The following is a 14,208-nucleotide window of genomic DNA, read 5'->3' on the forward strand; positions in this document are numbered from 1 at the left end:
CGTGTTTTTTTTCCCTTTCAGATGCAGGACCTGTTGAAGAGCTTGGAAATTGAATCACCTATACGAAGTTGGCCTAAAGTGATAGAGTGGTGGATAGTAGATACGCCGCTGTAGATACACAGTCGTTTCCCTGGTATACAAGTTTACAGAATCCTCACTCGCTACTTCCCATCCGCCTTCCACTTGGGAGTGTTGCTCAAGCATGCACATCCATTCACCAGATCGAGTTCGATCGAATGTACCTCATGCCCCGGTGCTTGGTTCAGACTGGCGAGGTTGACGAAAGGTATGATCGATTTGTGGTTCCAGTGGTTGGCGAATATCTACTTCAAGGTCAAAGATAAAATCTGGTTACATAAACTGTTGCTGATGCTGTTTCTTTTCCCGTCTCTCTAGCCTTCCTTCCTCCTTCCATTCATTGCTCCCACCGAGTGTCCTTTCCTGTACGTGTGCGCGTGTGTGCACGTGCTGAAGCCTTCATTCAACCGGCCAATTATTTTTTTTAATTTTTTTTATAATTTTTTTTCGCACAGATACCAACTCAAGCTCCGCACATCAATCCCCGCCGGTCCCTATCTTGCTATCCACATCCCACATCGTGCACTTCCTCATCCTCATCCTCATCGTCGTCAGAAGCAGAAGCAGAAGCAGAAGCAGAAGCAGAAGAAGAAGAAGAAGAGGGCCATGGACGGATGCAATCGCATGGATCTCTCAATCAACCAACCAACCAACCAACCAACCAACCAACCAAAGAACTACGACTCGCTCACTCACTCACTCACTTATAGATGCTGAATAGTAACACTGATGTATAGTTGTCAGACAAAAAGCTAGTTTACGGTCCTCTGAGGGCCACGGTCCTTTTGGTCCAACAATAGTAGATGGGGTTACTACAGAACCAAATAAGGCCTCCCGGGCTGCGTCTAGCCTGCCTATCTATCTAAGTAACTAGTTGAATGTACATGGAGAGTTCCGGGAGGAGAAGGTGCTGAGGCAGGCCTTTTCCGCACACAAGCCGGGCGGGCCCCTTGGCATTAATTCTCAACGCTACTAGTATGCTTGCTACATGAGGAGTCGGCTCGTCGATTATATGATTCAAACACACTCGCTGCGTGCATGTACGCATCCCTTGCTTTCCCCCATCTGCCCCTTCGCGGCTGGCTTTGCATCTCCCCTTCAACACTTCTCACTCAACACCACAGTACAGCACAGCACACTACACCACTCCCCTTCTCTGCTCTCATGTAATACCCATCTAGATAGATAGATAGATAGACAGACAGACAGATCAACAATCAGCACTCCGCATCCTCAACTCCTCCCACAGGACATCCAGGCCGAAGTCTCTCCACACCACCATCCAGCCCAGATACAGGAGTAGTCCGAGGAGCATCATGGAGCCGAGGGTTAGAATGATGAGGGCTGGTCGGCTGATGCGTTTGTCTCGTCTGCCGTAGAAGGCAGAGTACGGGTCGGTGTGGCCGGGTGAGCGTTTGCTGGGTTGCGAGGCGCGCATGTTGGCGCTGGTGCTGGTGCTGGTGCTGGTGCTGGTGCGTGGGGAGGGCAGTTTGAAAGGTTTATTGTCGGGGAGGGATGGTGTGGTGGTAGTGGTGCTGCTGCTTGTTTGGAGGGTGCTGGGCGGTTTGTGGGTGGGTTGTGACGGGGTTAGGGGTGGGTCATTGTCATCGTCGTTATCGGTGTCATTGTTATCCGGCTTCGGGATCTGGGTTCTCTTGTGCCGGTGAAAGCGGCCGTGCTTGTTTTCGCTCGAGTATGGCGGTGCGGCTCTCGCTACCGCTTCTGGGCTTGGACATGCTGACTGTATGGTACTTCTGGTCATGCGTTGGAATACTCCGCCATGTGAAAAGAGGGGTGGGGTGTGCTGCCTTGGAAGAGGCGTGTTGCGCTGGGAGATTGCTTCCGAACGAGTCTGTGCAGGAGAGGTTGGCGCTCCAACGAGTACGGACAATGAACTGTATGGAGACACCTGTTCCTCATGTCTCGAAGCCTGCTTGGTGTATGCGTTAATGCCAAAGGCGAGGATGCAAACGAAAAGGCTGACAAGACCAGTGAGTCGGAGGTTTGAGCATGGCGACTGCATACTCTGTCTGTTTGGACGGCGGACTATCAGAGCCTGGAGAGGTAGAGATAAGGATTAAAAGTCTAGGGTATGGCTTGTATTTTTAGCTATCAGTATCTTGTCGTCAGGGACATCAACGCGGAATCCTTCGAGCAGGATAATAAGGTCCATGCTAGACTTTGCCTCTATATGAGGGAGAGTGATGACTGTTCCCATTTGACGCCTTCAAGTCACATCTTGCGGATGAGCTCGACCCCTTATTGGGGACAATGGGGATTCACATAGGTAGTCACTCCATAGTTCGGTTGTTTTGCTTCACCGATAGCAGTCACTGGTACCCGAAGCAGAAAGAGGCAGAGAAATCGAGACAAACAACAAGCGGCTAGATATTGCAAGCACTATTATGGAAGTGTGAGAGGCATTCGGATCTTCTGCCTGTGATATCAACTTACCCTATATCAGACCACCAACCACTTTTCCGTAATCCTTTGTGCCATTTGCATATCTCCACTTAGCGCGTAAGCTGTCTGCAGAGCGTATGCAGCTTCCATGGCTAAACCAGCATCCTCCGATGATACTCTGGCATTAGGCTGCTTGCTATTCTTGCGGGAAGCGTCAATGGCTTTCCGGTAACCTTCTACTGCCAGATTTGTCAGATTGAGCATGTTCCAAATGCGGGCTCGGTTGAATTCGATCTCAATTTCGGCCTCTCGGATTGCTTGCTGTCCATGACTTTCAGCTTTCTCCAAACGAGCATCAGCATATTCCTGATAGAACGCAAGTCCCTGCATGATGTAGAGATGTCGGTTCTCGTTTTGACGCTTGAAGCTCTGATGGATGTAACAAAGAGTCATGTTCAGCAGCAACATGGGATTCTTTGGGTCCAGAGCGTATGCGCGATAGAAATAGTGTAATGCATTTGGGAAGCTATTGCTAGTGTACATGATCGATGCGTATAGACATAGAAGCACGATATCGATCTCCTGTGGCAAGACCGTTTCTCCTGTCTCGTGATTCTTCGATGTAAGTTGGGCTTTTCCAGCTTCCGGGTTGTCTCTCTGCTCGTCTCGAACGAACTGCGGAACAGGTCCGTCAAGTCCATCCTGGTTATACTCGCGTGGAAGATAGAGATCAACCGCTTTGACCGAGCGAAACAAAAACTTCTGGCATGCGCCTTGTCGAAAAGGAGCATTCTTAATCTGGATGTCCTTGCCTCCTTTCTCGATTGGTCCGTTGTAGAGCATGTTGAGCGTTGCAAAAAGGCGGTAGGCATCGGTCACAAATTGGTATTCTTTCATGAACCATCGGGCAATAACATTGCACAGGGTTTCTCCATCATTTAGTGCCAACGCGCACGTGAAGTAGCAAACGTACGTCTTTAACATAGATGCTGGCTGATGATACCATATCGTGCAGTCAAGAACGGCCGTGATTGTTTCGTAAGAGTGGCCTCGAAAGTCGTCTCCCAGCTTAGCTAATGTCAAAGCCTGCTCGAGGAAAATGTCTAGCCACGTGTCAAATAAAATACCGCGATATTCAATAGGTATTGAAGCTTCGATGGAAGGTAATGGTGTGCCATCGTCATGGAGCTCCGCAGAAGCAGCTTCAAAGCTGTCGTCCTCGCCCTTTGCCCATTGCTTCCGAAAAGCTCTGCGCTTGGAATCCATGTCATATCCTTCGAACCGCATGTGGCGTTCAGCCGGATAGAAAACTTTATTCGACCTGAAATCGTGGATCAGGTCGTCAGCATATTCGAGCCAGGTGTTTCTGGCTACTAGATCGCCGCTTCTCATTGCAGGAGTCAATTCCTGTAACTTCGAGAACAAAGACTGAACATTGCTCGTGCGGTAAGTCTCGGCTTCCTCAGTAGACATCTGCTGCATCTTCCGGCGCTTTGCTGCTCGTTCCTCGAGCCTCGAATCACGACCAGGATATGTATTGACAAAACTCAATCGATACCTCCCTTGGGCATCTTTGACCTCGATCGGCTTGAGCCTGGCAGTCGTGGTCTGAAGACTCGGAATAGCCAACCGGTGGCCCTCCTTCAACTCCCTCTCGGCAGCCTCTCTGGCCTCGCGTGCTTCTCTACGTTCATATCTCCGCCTCTGTGGACGGATTATCGCTCTTCGTCCGATTTCCAAGGCCTCTTGGGCGTTCCTCAAAGCTTCGGCGCGACGACCCAAGTCTTTGTAGATTTTCGCCAGCTGCGTACGTGCCTCTGCACAAAACTCATCAGATGCCTTGGCGAGCTCATAACATTCTCGTGCCTGTCCAAGCTTGCCACAAACGTAGGACGAAGCTGCAATGGCAAGCCAGAAATCCGTATCAGAGAATGCATTGGACATCCTCAGAGGCTGGAGGAAGCGGAGCGCTTCTTCGTACTCTTTAGCGTCTCTAAGAGCCTCTCCTGCTTCTCGAAATAGATCGCTATATTCAAAGACCTTCGCACCGGCCTCAAAGTCCTCTGGTTCAAGCCATTCGAAGTGATTCAACGCTTCGGACCGGTGATCTTTACCCATTTTCAGGCGATAGATGCCCAGCTTCACCCGAAGCTCAAGTGGTAAGCCAAAACCGTAGGACTGAGAGGGATGCATTCCTGGGACGTATTGGGATACGGTGACGCGCCGTGGCTCATCCGCTGGATCCCATTCCCTGTCGTCTCCAGTAATATCATTCCAATACGTCTCAGCTGCTCGGCCCAGAAGCCATCGTGAGAGGATTTTTAAGTTTGCGATGGCCTTGTCGTATTCACCTTCCATGCTGAAAAGCTCGACATATACATTGATATCTGACCACGAAAAAGCGTTCTCTCCATCCAACCCCTGAGCTTCGTGGAAAGAGATGCAGTCCTGATAGAGTTGCTTCGCCTTGTCAAATTCACCCAGCTCAAGACAGATCTCTGCGATTTGATGAAGAACGCTAGGATTGTGAGGCATGACAAACAAGATTCTCTCAAATTCCCTCATGGCACTTGTGAGTAAGCCAAGCTCTCTGTTGACGGCAGCTCTCTGAAAGCGTGAGTCGAGGTCGTTATGGTCAATATCAATGATTCTGGCAAAGCAGTATGCCGCTTGTCGGAGCGCGCGTTCTCGATCTAGAGAAGTCTTCAGCAGACATGCATCGGCTACTTGGTGCCAAACGTTTGCATCTCTCGGGGCGGCATGAGCACCGCTGAACAGTGCTGCAACTCCTCTTTCATTGTCTCCTTTGGCGAAATATATCTCTGACATGAGCGCATGAGCAGCGTATACTTCTGGGTTGATGGAAATCGCTTGTTGTATAATGTTCAGAGCCTTATCATAATCATGCTGGTCAATGAAGACATCAATTGCCTCTTTTTGCAGCGTTGCAAATTCCTTGCTGGGTTCAAGCGGTGGTCGCGGTCCTCTTCTAAGGCCTTTACCTCCACGACCGCGGCTTTTTGTTGCGCCTCTTCCTCGACCTGGTGGCCGACCTCTGCCCCTTCCCGTCCCTCGCTGGCCTCCCGGGCCTCGCTGGCCTCGTTGGCCTCGCCGATTTGGCGTGCCGTAGACCCGCCGTCCACCACGGCCTCGAGTATGAGATCGAGTTCCGGAGTAGACGCCATCAACTTCTTCACCCGCCTGGATTGCCATGTCATCTGCCTCATCGGATATATTCTCGTCGGGGCTATAAACGTCATCAGCAAGGCACCATAAGACGATTGCTAGGTGTACACTCACTCTGATTCAACATCCGAGTTCACAAATTCTGGGTCCTCGTCAGAGTCCTCTAGTACAGCGCTCGGCTCAAGAAGGCCTTCTTCGGGCAGTAGAATGCCGGACCTGCGATGACCCCTCAGACCGTACCTTGCTGTTGGTGCATCTTCGTCTTCTTCTGGGATAAAGCCTTCTTGAACAAGAGGCCGCGGTCTGGAAGACAAGGATTCTGCAGCCACAGGTTGATATTGATCAAGCCACGGAAAGGATAGACCACTTTGCTCAGGGTCAGGGTATTGTGATAGATCACCCTGGTTATCTTGGTCGTTATCCATCTGGAACCGTGTGAGAATAGCGTCTTAGGTTATGCAGCGAATGAGGCTTCTAGCCTCCTGCGTCTCTGTCATGTAGAGATTCCTCCTCCAGTGCGCTATCCATGAGGTGATATATCTAAACTCGACCACAAGGATAAAGACAGCAATGACGTGGCTTGCATCTACACATAAGCAAAAACACTTGGAGTACGCGATCTGTACAACAACCTACATCTCGGGCACCTTACTCACCTCACCAGATTCCCACTTTGTTCTTGAGATGAACGGAGTAGAAGTGATTCTCGCCAAGAAAAGTCGGCAGCGGTGGCTAAACGCTAAATCTTTTTTCGATAGTTAGTTACTAGTAGTACTATAGTAGGCGCTCGGGTGGGGAGGACGCCATGACTCGCAGCTTACAATCAGCGGCCACTGGATGATTTGTGCCAGGCTGCATCGCGATCCCATCTCCACCTATCATTCGTGGAGTAACTTGGTGTGGAACTATCTATCCGCTCTTCCTCTTCCTCTTCATATTCTATGCTTTTATCTCATAATCCAGTGTGGTTGTTGTACAATCTTCTTTCTATTGGCAACCCCCACAAACAACTTCTCCACCAAGCATCCTTTCGGTTGGAAACCTTGAGTGCCACGTCCGGGGGTTCCCCCCTGTTCCTTTAGCCCCATCACAGGCCTGTCCCTCCCAGCAAGAACTGTGTCAGAATACGCACTGAAATCGAGTACGACCACTGGATTGGTCGTCGGCTCCCCGTGCGAGACTCGCCATCTATTCTCGAGGCTCGGACATCTGAATCTTTTGGTCCATTGTCTGCTTGACGGAGCACCTTTCGTGACCTCCTGCCCAGCTCCGCCAAATTTTCCTCTCCAGTCAGCTGGTCACTGCAGGAGCCCAACGATTTGTTATTCGTATCTTGACTCTACCATCGATTGGAGCGCGGCACTTCGGACATCATGGCTAGCAATATTATTGGAAATCGAAATAGTACTCCAGAGGCATCCTCCAAATCTTCTCTTCGACCTCCGTCATCCCGCACCATAGGTGGGAATCATCAACTGCGCTCCTCAGCAGATATGTCGGCATTTGCCCAATCTTCACTTGGAGGTCGCAGTATTCGACCAGCCTCGGAAGTTCTTTACAACCAGCAGTCTCAACACCAGAACGGGCAAGAGGATGCAACCAACAAGCTTGGTGAGCAATGGATACAGGACATTGAGCAATACGAGACTATGCTCGAAGAAATGGCGGCTGCTACGTTGGATCAGGATTTCAAGGACGAGCTCAGTGCGATAGAGCAGTGGTTTCGAGTACTCAGCGAGGCAGAGAGAACAGCAGCAACCTACGCCCTGATTCAGCAGACCACCCAGATGCAACAACGCTTCTTTGCTCAAGTCCTCAATCAGATGTCGCGCAGTCATCCAATCTCAGGTGTCCTATCACCCTCCACTTTTGGTGAGAAAGGCAAGTGATGAAACTCTCCTGCAGCCACTAATACTGGCTGACCACTGTCTAGACCCCATGTCGAACCGCCTGAGCGATGCCATGTCCAAATTGAACGTTGACACCTCAAGGAACTCCATGGGACGGCCTCCACCGTCCCCAGGCAACAAGCGCAACTCTGGCCTGGACTCATCGACCATCAACGCCATGTTTCCAGATGCTGCCGCTGCTATTGCGCAAAAGAAGGCTGAGTATGCCCAACAAGCAGCGAATGCTCCCTCAAACCGGAACAGCGCAGCCTTTGGTGATCGTACATCGCTCGTGACACCCACAATATCGGCGCCTGCAGAAAGTGCAAAAGAACATTTGCCAAATCACCTCACCAGTTCGTCATGGCGTTCCGCAGACCCTCAGCCGCCCATTGTTCGACCCAAGTCTTCGTCTGGTCAGCAGCCGCCAATGGGTCAGTTCAGTCAACCACCACCGTCTGCGGGTCTCAGATCTCCAAGACCTCCCCCTTCAGCATCTTCCAATATTCAGAACACAACCTTAAACGCACCAGAGAACATGCATAACGAGCTTCCAGCTCTTTCCCCCTACAATCTCGGCAACTCAAGCTGGGCTTCCATGTCGAACACACCGATGGTTGCGAACTTCAGTACCCAGCAACAAGGTATTCAGAACGACATGATAGCCAATGCTACAGCTATGAAGCTAGCTGCTTTATCCACCGTCACCAACCGCATAGCGCTTGATGATGTCCGCAAATATCGCCGAGCTCGATCCAACGAGCCTCAACCACAAATCCAGCAAGCCATGGGCGGCAGTAATTCGAACACCGGCATTCCTGGAGCCAACATGGTTGTTGTGAATGACCAAGGTCAGATACTGAACGCACAGCAACTGGCTGCTCTACAGCAACAACAGCTCGCAGCACACAGCGGTAGGAGATCTCGTCCCAATTCTCCTGGGCTAGCGATGCAGGGCGCTGGAATGGGTCAACTCAATTTCCCTACAGGCCAGAACAATGGCTTCCTGGCGGCTTATGATGGGACCTCACCAATGATGAGCAATAACATGGGTGGCATGATGGGGCATTATGGTACTGGCTCACATGAAGGATACCTCTCAGACCATTCGGAAATGGCTCGCGGTCGCTCACCTCGAGGAAGAAGAGGAAGCTCGAAACCACCGGAAGATCCGACTGATCCAAACCTGCTTCAGGACATTCCAACATGGTTGAGATCGCTACGTTTACACAAATACACCGACAACTTGAAGGATCTCAAATGGGACGAGTTGGTTCTCCTGGATGAGAAAGGGCTTGAAGCCAGGGGTGTGAATGCACAAGGTGCACGCAACAAAATGCTGAAGGTATGCTGGACGTCCTCTACCGACCCCTTGTAGTCGCTCTCTCAAGCTGACATCTGTATCAGGTATTTGAACAAGTTCGGGATGCTAAGGCTAGTGGTAAATTGTGAGCGAGGACAGAGATGACTGACCTGTCACTGGCCTGTCATGTTGATGACAGCCAATCTTTGTAATGATCGGTATCGATTGGGGCATTCTCCATTCGGAGGATAGTGTACAAGGCTAGATTGGGAAGCTCTCAAAATCTGCACGCCAGGAGCATGAAGCGTAATTACTTCACAATCAAAATGCCGGCATTTTGACATGTTCGAGAAAGGTCTTCCGTCACCTCTTCTTCCATGGTCAACTATCATTGAGATATGAACGATGGCCATGCCTTCTCTTTGCGTGTGCTAGAAATTGCACTTTCCGGCGTCCCGTGACTGCGCGTTTGGGACCTCCGGACCGCGTCTCCTTAATTACATAGACCCCTCAGTAGTTCTCCAGACTTCGTGCTAACACTTGTTGATGGGATGCAGGCTGGCAATACCACCGCTGGCCATGGCACTTCGAGCCAAATCACCTTCTCTACACAACAGCATGTTAGGCACAAAGATCCGTCATCCTCCTTCCACAAATTATGACTCGGAGGACTTCCCTACTCCACCCCCAAAACGAGTTAAGCGGCACCAAAGTGAGCAGAGCGATGTGAAACTGTCTGACAATGAGACATCATCACAATCATTACGTTCACCAAGTGGAAGACCTGAAACTGAGATCCCAGATTCCGAGGATGAAGACGGGGACGAAGAAGGTGGAGTGCCACTGCCAGGAAGCCAGACAGATCTCGAGACATCCCTGCCTCCGGTTAGGGCAGATGAGAAAGCCATTGCAGAGTATGAGGCGTACAAAGCCGGTGAAGCTGCGGATCTGAGCCTCCAAGGCCGACTCGAGAACAGATCATGGACCAGAGGAAGGAGTTCAATATATGTGGATGCATTTAACCTCGCACTCGAGACCGTGTTGGATGAGGAAGCACACCTATTTGACGAAGCTGAGAGGATACTTTTTGCTCAATGGCGAGGCTTGAGCTACGAGTCACAGTATCTCTACGTCCGGCTATTTCTGAGAAAAACAAGCGCATGGCATCGCATCAATAGACTGGGATATCACTCCGACATAACAGATCTCGAAGCAGCTGTGGCAGATTTACAGAGCGAAAGAGAGCTGCCAGCCACGACTACGCAAAACCAAACCAACCCAGGAGAACTAGAGCCTCCAGAAGGAACAATCCTTAGCGAAAGATTTTCCTTTGCGGAATGCTCAGAGGTGTATATCAATACCTTGGACGAAGCTAGCAGCCTCCTATTGCTTGACGAGCTGAAGACCATTGCCAAAGAAGCCAAAGTACGCGGAAGGAACAAAAAGGAACTTCTGACGGCGCTTCGCACAACCAGTGGCAAACAGTCAGGCCTGGCTTTCCGAGGCTTGCAGAGATCTGACACGGAAGAATCAACCCTGTCCAATGGACTAGCATCGGACGACGACACTGGTGATGGCGCAGAAACGCCATCACATAGAACGAATCGTGACGCACATTACACTCGCAAGATTCTCGACCACACGGGAAAGTGCGTCCGCCTCTCTCTGGCTCCGCTCAAGCTATTCGAACGAGTCCATCTCGTCTTCTACCGCAGCACAGAATGGACCGAGAAATCATTGACAACCATCATCCTTGCCAAGATCTCGCGTCGTAATTTCCCGCAGTATATCGTATCTCGCTCTACGACCATATTCTCCACTCGAGCGCTTCTCCTCGAATTCGAAGCCAGTCTCCGCGTCCAATTCAAGGTCGACAACATCCTCGAATTCAATGGCACACCAGGCCTCGCCGGTCTCGAACGTGTCAAAGCCATACTCGAGGAAGTCTACCCGCGATGGAAGGTGCTGCTAGGGGAGGAGCAAGCGAAAGAAGACCGCATCTACGAGTGCGGAGAAGGCGCTTATCTCCGTCGTTTCAGCCCTGCCTGGGTATACACGCGGATCGTGCATAAAGGATTACAACCTCTCGCACGATTCAAAGAGCACAAACGCGAGCATGAAATCTTAACAGAACTGTTGGATCAAAGACTATTTCATGCCGCGAGGCGAGGGGCATGGTATCAGCGAAAAGCGCTGCTGGAGGAACACTATATGCATGATTTGACGGACGATAGAGGAGATCGCAATGAAGAAGGGCAGAAGAAGCATTGGAAGAGGATCGCTCTTCGCACCTGTGAAGAAGGTCTGCAAGATCGAGAATGCCATCTCATCTACCACTACGATCTCCAGAAGCGGATCAAGAAGCTAGAAAAATCACTCAAGATCCCACTTCGGGAGCAGCATGATTTCGGCCACGCCAGCCTCGTCAAGCCTTTCGAACGCACCGTCACGGGGATCCGCATCGAGCGAGAACCGTCACCACCCAAGAACGGAACTCGCCGGAACAGCAGCGGATCCGCGACTGCTGCCTCTTCGAAAAAGGGAGGCACCAAAACAATCTGGCTCGACGAGCACGAAGGCTTCGGCGAATGCAGCGTCGAAGCCATGTGTCTCTCGCACTACCGCTCTCTAGGCTGGAAAGGCTACCACAGCGAGGGCGGGATCGTGCGCACGCTCTTTGCATTCCTCTTCTACGACGTCCTGTTCACGTACGCCCCCAACGTATTCCAAACCGAATACCAGATGTGTCCGCTCGACCTCTTCAGCGACGCCTTCTACACCACCCGCATCTCGGAAATCAACACCCGGCTGGCGGACATCTCGAACGGTGGTGCCGAAGCCATCTTCAACCGGGTATGGGCCGAGCATTACAACAGGAAGACTTGCGTGGTCGGTTTGAGCTGGGAGTATGAGTATGAGGATCTTGGCGAGATCATCGCGTGTTTTGGCGGGGAGAGGCTCGCGACCGTGTGTAAGGTGATGGCTCAGGAGTATCAGCAGAGAGGCGGGGGGATACCAGATCTGTTTCTTTGGAGGGTGGATGGTGGGAATGGGGGAGAAGTGATGTTTAGCGAGGTCAAGAGTGAGAATGATCGCTTGAGCGATACGCAGAGGCTTTGGATCCATGTCCTTACCGGTGCGGGGATCAGGGTGGAGCTTTGTCATGCTGCCGCGAGAGAGGTGAGGGCGTCGGGTTGATATGGTGGAGGCTGATGTGTAGAGAAAGGCCGTATGACTGACGATCCCCATGACTGGGTACAGTAGTGATCACCTAACACGGCTGGAAGCATCCCTGCAGCTCTGCTGATGCTGAGAGTCTCAATGTAGCACGTCATTCAACGGTCCAAGAGTCTGTATGAATAAGGTACGGGCGATCCGCTCCTGCAGGTGAGCAGAGAAAGCATCTCAACTGGGTGACGCCAGATATGAAAATCAGAGCGATTGGAAATTTTCCAGAAGCGAATGAAACACACGAAGTGAAAGCAGCGCGATCTGGTTGTGTTTTCCTCCAAGGGCAGCTCGGAGCGAGCGAGCGGGACGCCATGTTGAGATCGCTCTTCCTCAATGACTGGGGAGAGCCGCCGTCAAAGGGAAAGAGGGTTTGTAAATAAAGGGACGATGCTTGATCGCGTCGCCCCCGGACATAGAATTAATACTTAGTTGGAACTGATATTTGCATGCTTGCATCGGTCATGGCCTGCCCTCTGTGTTGTGAACTTTGGAGCTTATGATAGGGTACGACTGCGAGCTCAGCCAAATGAATAGTATAGTGAATCTGCCGGTAGCTATCAGCCCAGCCATAAAGATCGGTATTGCAGCTTGGCCATTTCATTTCGCGGGGTCATCGCTGTCGATCTTCGGTAAGCTGGCTCTACGGTCGTAAGTGCTATGCGGTGGGTGACCACGACAAACAGAGTCTGATTCTGCCTCTGTCGGCCTCACCTAGCGGGGTGATGGCCTCATCATATTTCTCCTCGGGTTCGCTTGTATCAACTGTACCGACTCAGGGTGGGCTGAAGCATTGTCGAGGTCATCCTTGTTGGATCTCGATTGCTTCTATTTCCCCCTAGCTCTATGCCCACAAGGGTACCTGCATAGGCCTTAGTGGCCTGGCCGGTCCTTTTCCCCCTAACTATAAAGGTGTACGGGAACGGGTTATAAAATAAACCAGTTGGTCACTCAATCATAAATGTCCATGTCTGCTTCGGACTCGTCGGGCTCATCCTCCTCGCTGCTTGATTCGCTGTCTGTTTGCAATTCGGCGTTATGGCTAATTTGCCCCTTCTCAGCCTCGGTATTGGCAGAGGCGGAAGCAGTAGCCGTTCTCTTCTCATCGTCTCTCTTCTGCTGGTAATCGTCAACCCATGGATTCAGCTCTTGCTTCAGCTTTTCGATCCGAGCTTCCATATTCGGTATGGCGTAGTATTCCAAATCCGATTTGAGGGTGTGATCCTTGGTCCTGGCCGCTTCATCTCTCCTCTTCTGGAAAAGGGAGAGTTTTTCGGTTGCTTCTTGGATTTCAAGCTCGAGCTTTCCTCTTCTGCCAGCTATTACAACGGGTTTATCGGCCGGCTTTGGGGTCGGCGGCGGCGGCTATCCTGCAGTTCGGGTGTGCTGTGCAGACTCCATACGAGGGAGAGTAAATCGCACCTCTGGTGTAGGAGATACTGCTACTACTGACTTATCCTCGTCCATTACTTTTTCTCTCTGCCCTAATTAACTGACGACTTTTTGAGTCTGCATTCGGGGTTGGAGCCCTTTGCAGCGGCCCAACACTGGCACCAGTTCTTGGAGGGGTTGGGAATGAGGGTCTATTGCGATCCCTACTGCGCGACCTGTGAAATTTACATTTACCTGGATATCGTGCATATGGTTGTCTCCATGGTTCAGGATACCTTGGAGGTCTGCTTGGATACCTGGTTCTTTGTGTTTCCTCATTCGATGCAGCAACTCTCTCGAGGGGACGCCGGCAACAAGGCCAATCTCAGCCATTGTGCGCACACTTTGAGAAAGGATTTATAAGTCAGAGACGGACTCCTCTTCAAAGTTATCGAAACATCGATAGAAGTAAGAAAGCGTCTTCAAGAGATCTTGCTCGTCAAGGGTAATTGCAGCTGTTGTCTTGAATTGACTCAAGCTTTTGCCTCAGAACCCAGACGGGCTTAGTGGGCTACGCCACACACGCCATGCTCGAAATGGGCTAGTCCTTGACTAAGCAGACATTATCTCACACGTCTGGGGACACGAGCCCGTATTTTGGCCTGATTGTCATTCGTTTTAGTGTAAATAGGGCCAAAGTCGTGTCATTCATGTCGCGACTTACAATCTATCAACGTTTTCATCTACTAC

The 14,208-nt window shown here is 51.1% G+C and overlaps 4 protein-coding genes across 4 annotated transcripts; 1 reads left to right on the forward strand and 3 right to left on the reverse strand.

Moving 5' to 3' along the window:
* Positions 1-1,288: 1,288 nt before the first annotated feature.
* EPUS_00366 (uncharacterized protein) lies at positions 1,289-2,101 on the reverse strand (the record flags this gene model as incomplete). The annotated part of the gene is made up of 1 exon (XM_007806022.1): positions 1,289-2,101. One exon carries the CDS (start codon positions 2,099-2,101, stop codon positions 1,289-1,291), a length of 813 nt encoding a protein of 270 aa, XP_007804213.1.
* Positions 2,102-2,538: 437 nt separating this feature from the next.
* Positions 2,539-6,092, reverse strand: EPUS_00367 (uncharacterized protein; the record flags this gene model as incomplete). Its single annotated transcript, XM_007806023.1, has 2 exons — positions 2,539-5,728; positions 5,782-6,092. 2 exons carry the CDS (start codon positions 6,090-6,092, stop codon positions 2,539-2,541), a joined length of 3,501 nt encoding a protein of 1,166 aa, XP_007804214.1.
* A 948-nt stretch (positions 6,093-7,040) lies between these two features.
* Positions 7,041-12,057, forward strand: EPUS_00368 (uncharacterized protein; the record flags this gene model as incomplete). Its single annotated transcript, XM_007806024.1, has 4 exons — positions 7,041-7,539; positions 7,601-8,901; positions 8,964-9,004; positions 9,417-12,057. The coding sequence occupies 4 exons, from the start codon at positions 7,041-7,043 to the stop codon at positions 12,055-12,057; spliced, it is 4,482 nt and encodes a 1,493-aa protein (XP_007804215.1).
* A 981-nt stretch (positions 12,058-13,038) lies between these two features.
* On the reverse strand, positions 13,039-13,851 carry EPUS_00369 (uncharacterized protein; the record flags this gene model as incomplete). Its single annotated transcript, XM_007806025.1, has 2 exons — positions 13,039-13,452; positions 13,714-13,851. 2 exons carry the CDS (start codon positions 13,849-13,851, stop codon positions 13,039-13,041), a joined length of 552 nt encoding a protein of 183 aa, XP_007804216.1.
* Between the last annotated feature and the right edge of the window lie 357 nt (positions 13,852-14,208).

The sequence above is a fragment of the Endocarpon pusillum genome, assembly GCF_000464535.1.
Source record: "Endocarpon pusillum Z07020 unplaced genomic scaffold scaffold4993, whole genome shotgun sequence".
Classification (NCBI taxonomy): domain Eukaryota; kingdom Fungi; phylum Ascomycota; class Eurotiomycetes; order Verrucariales; family Verrucariaceae; genus Endocarpon; species Endocarpon pusillum.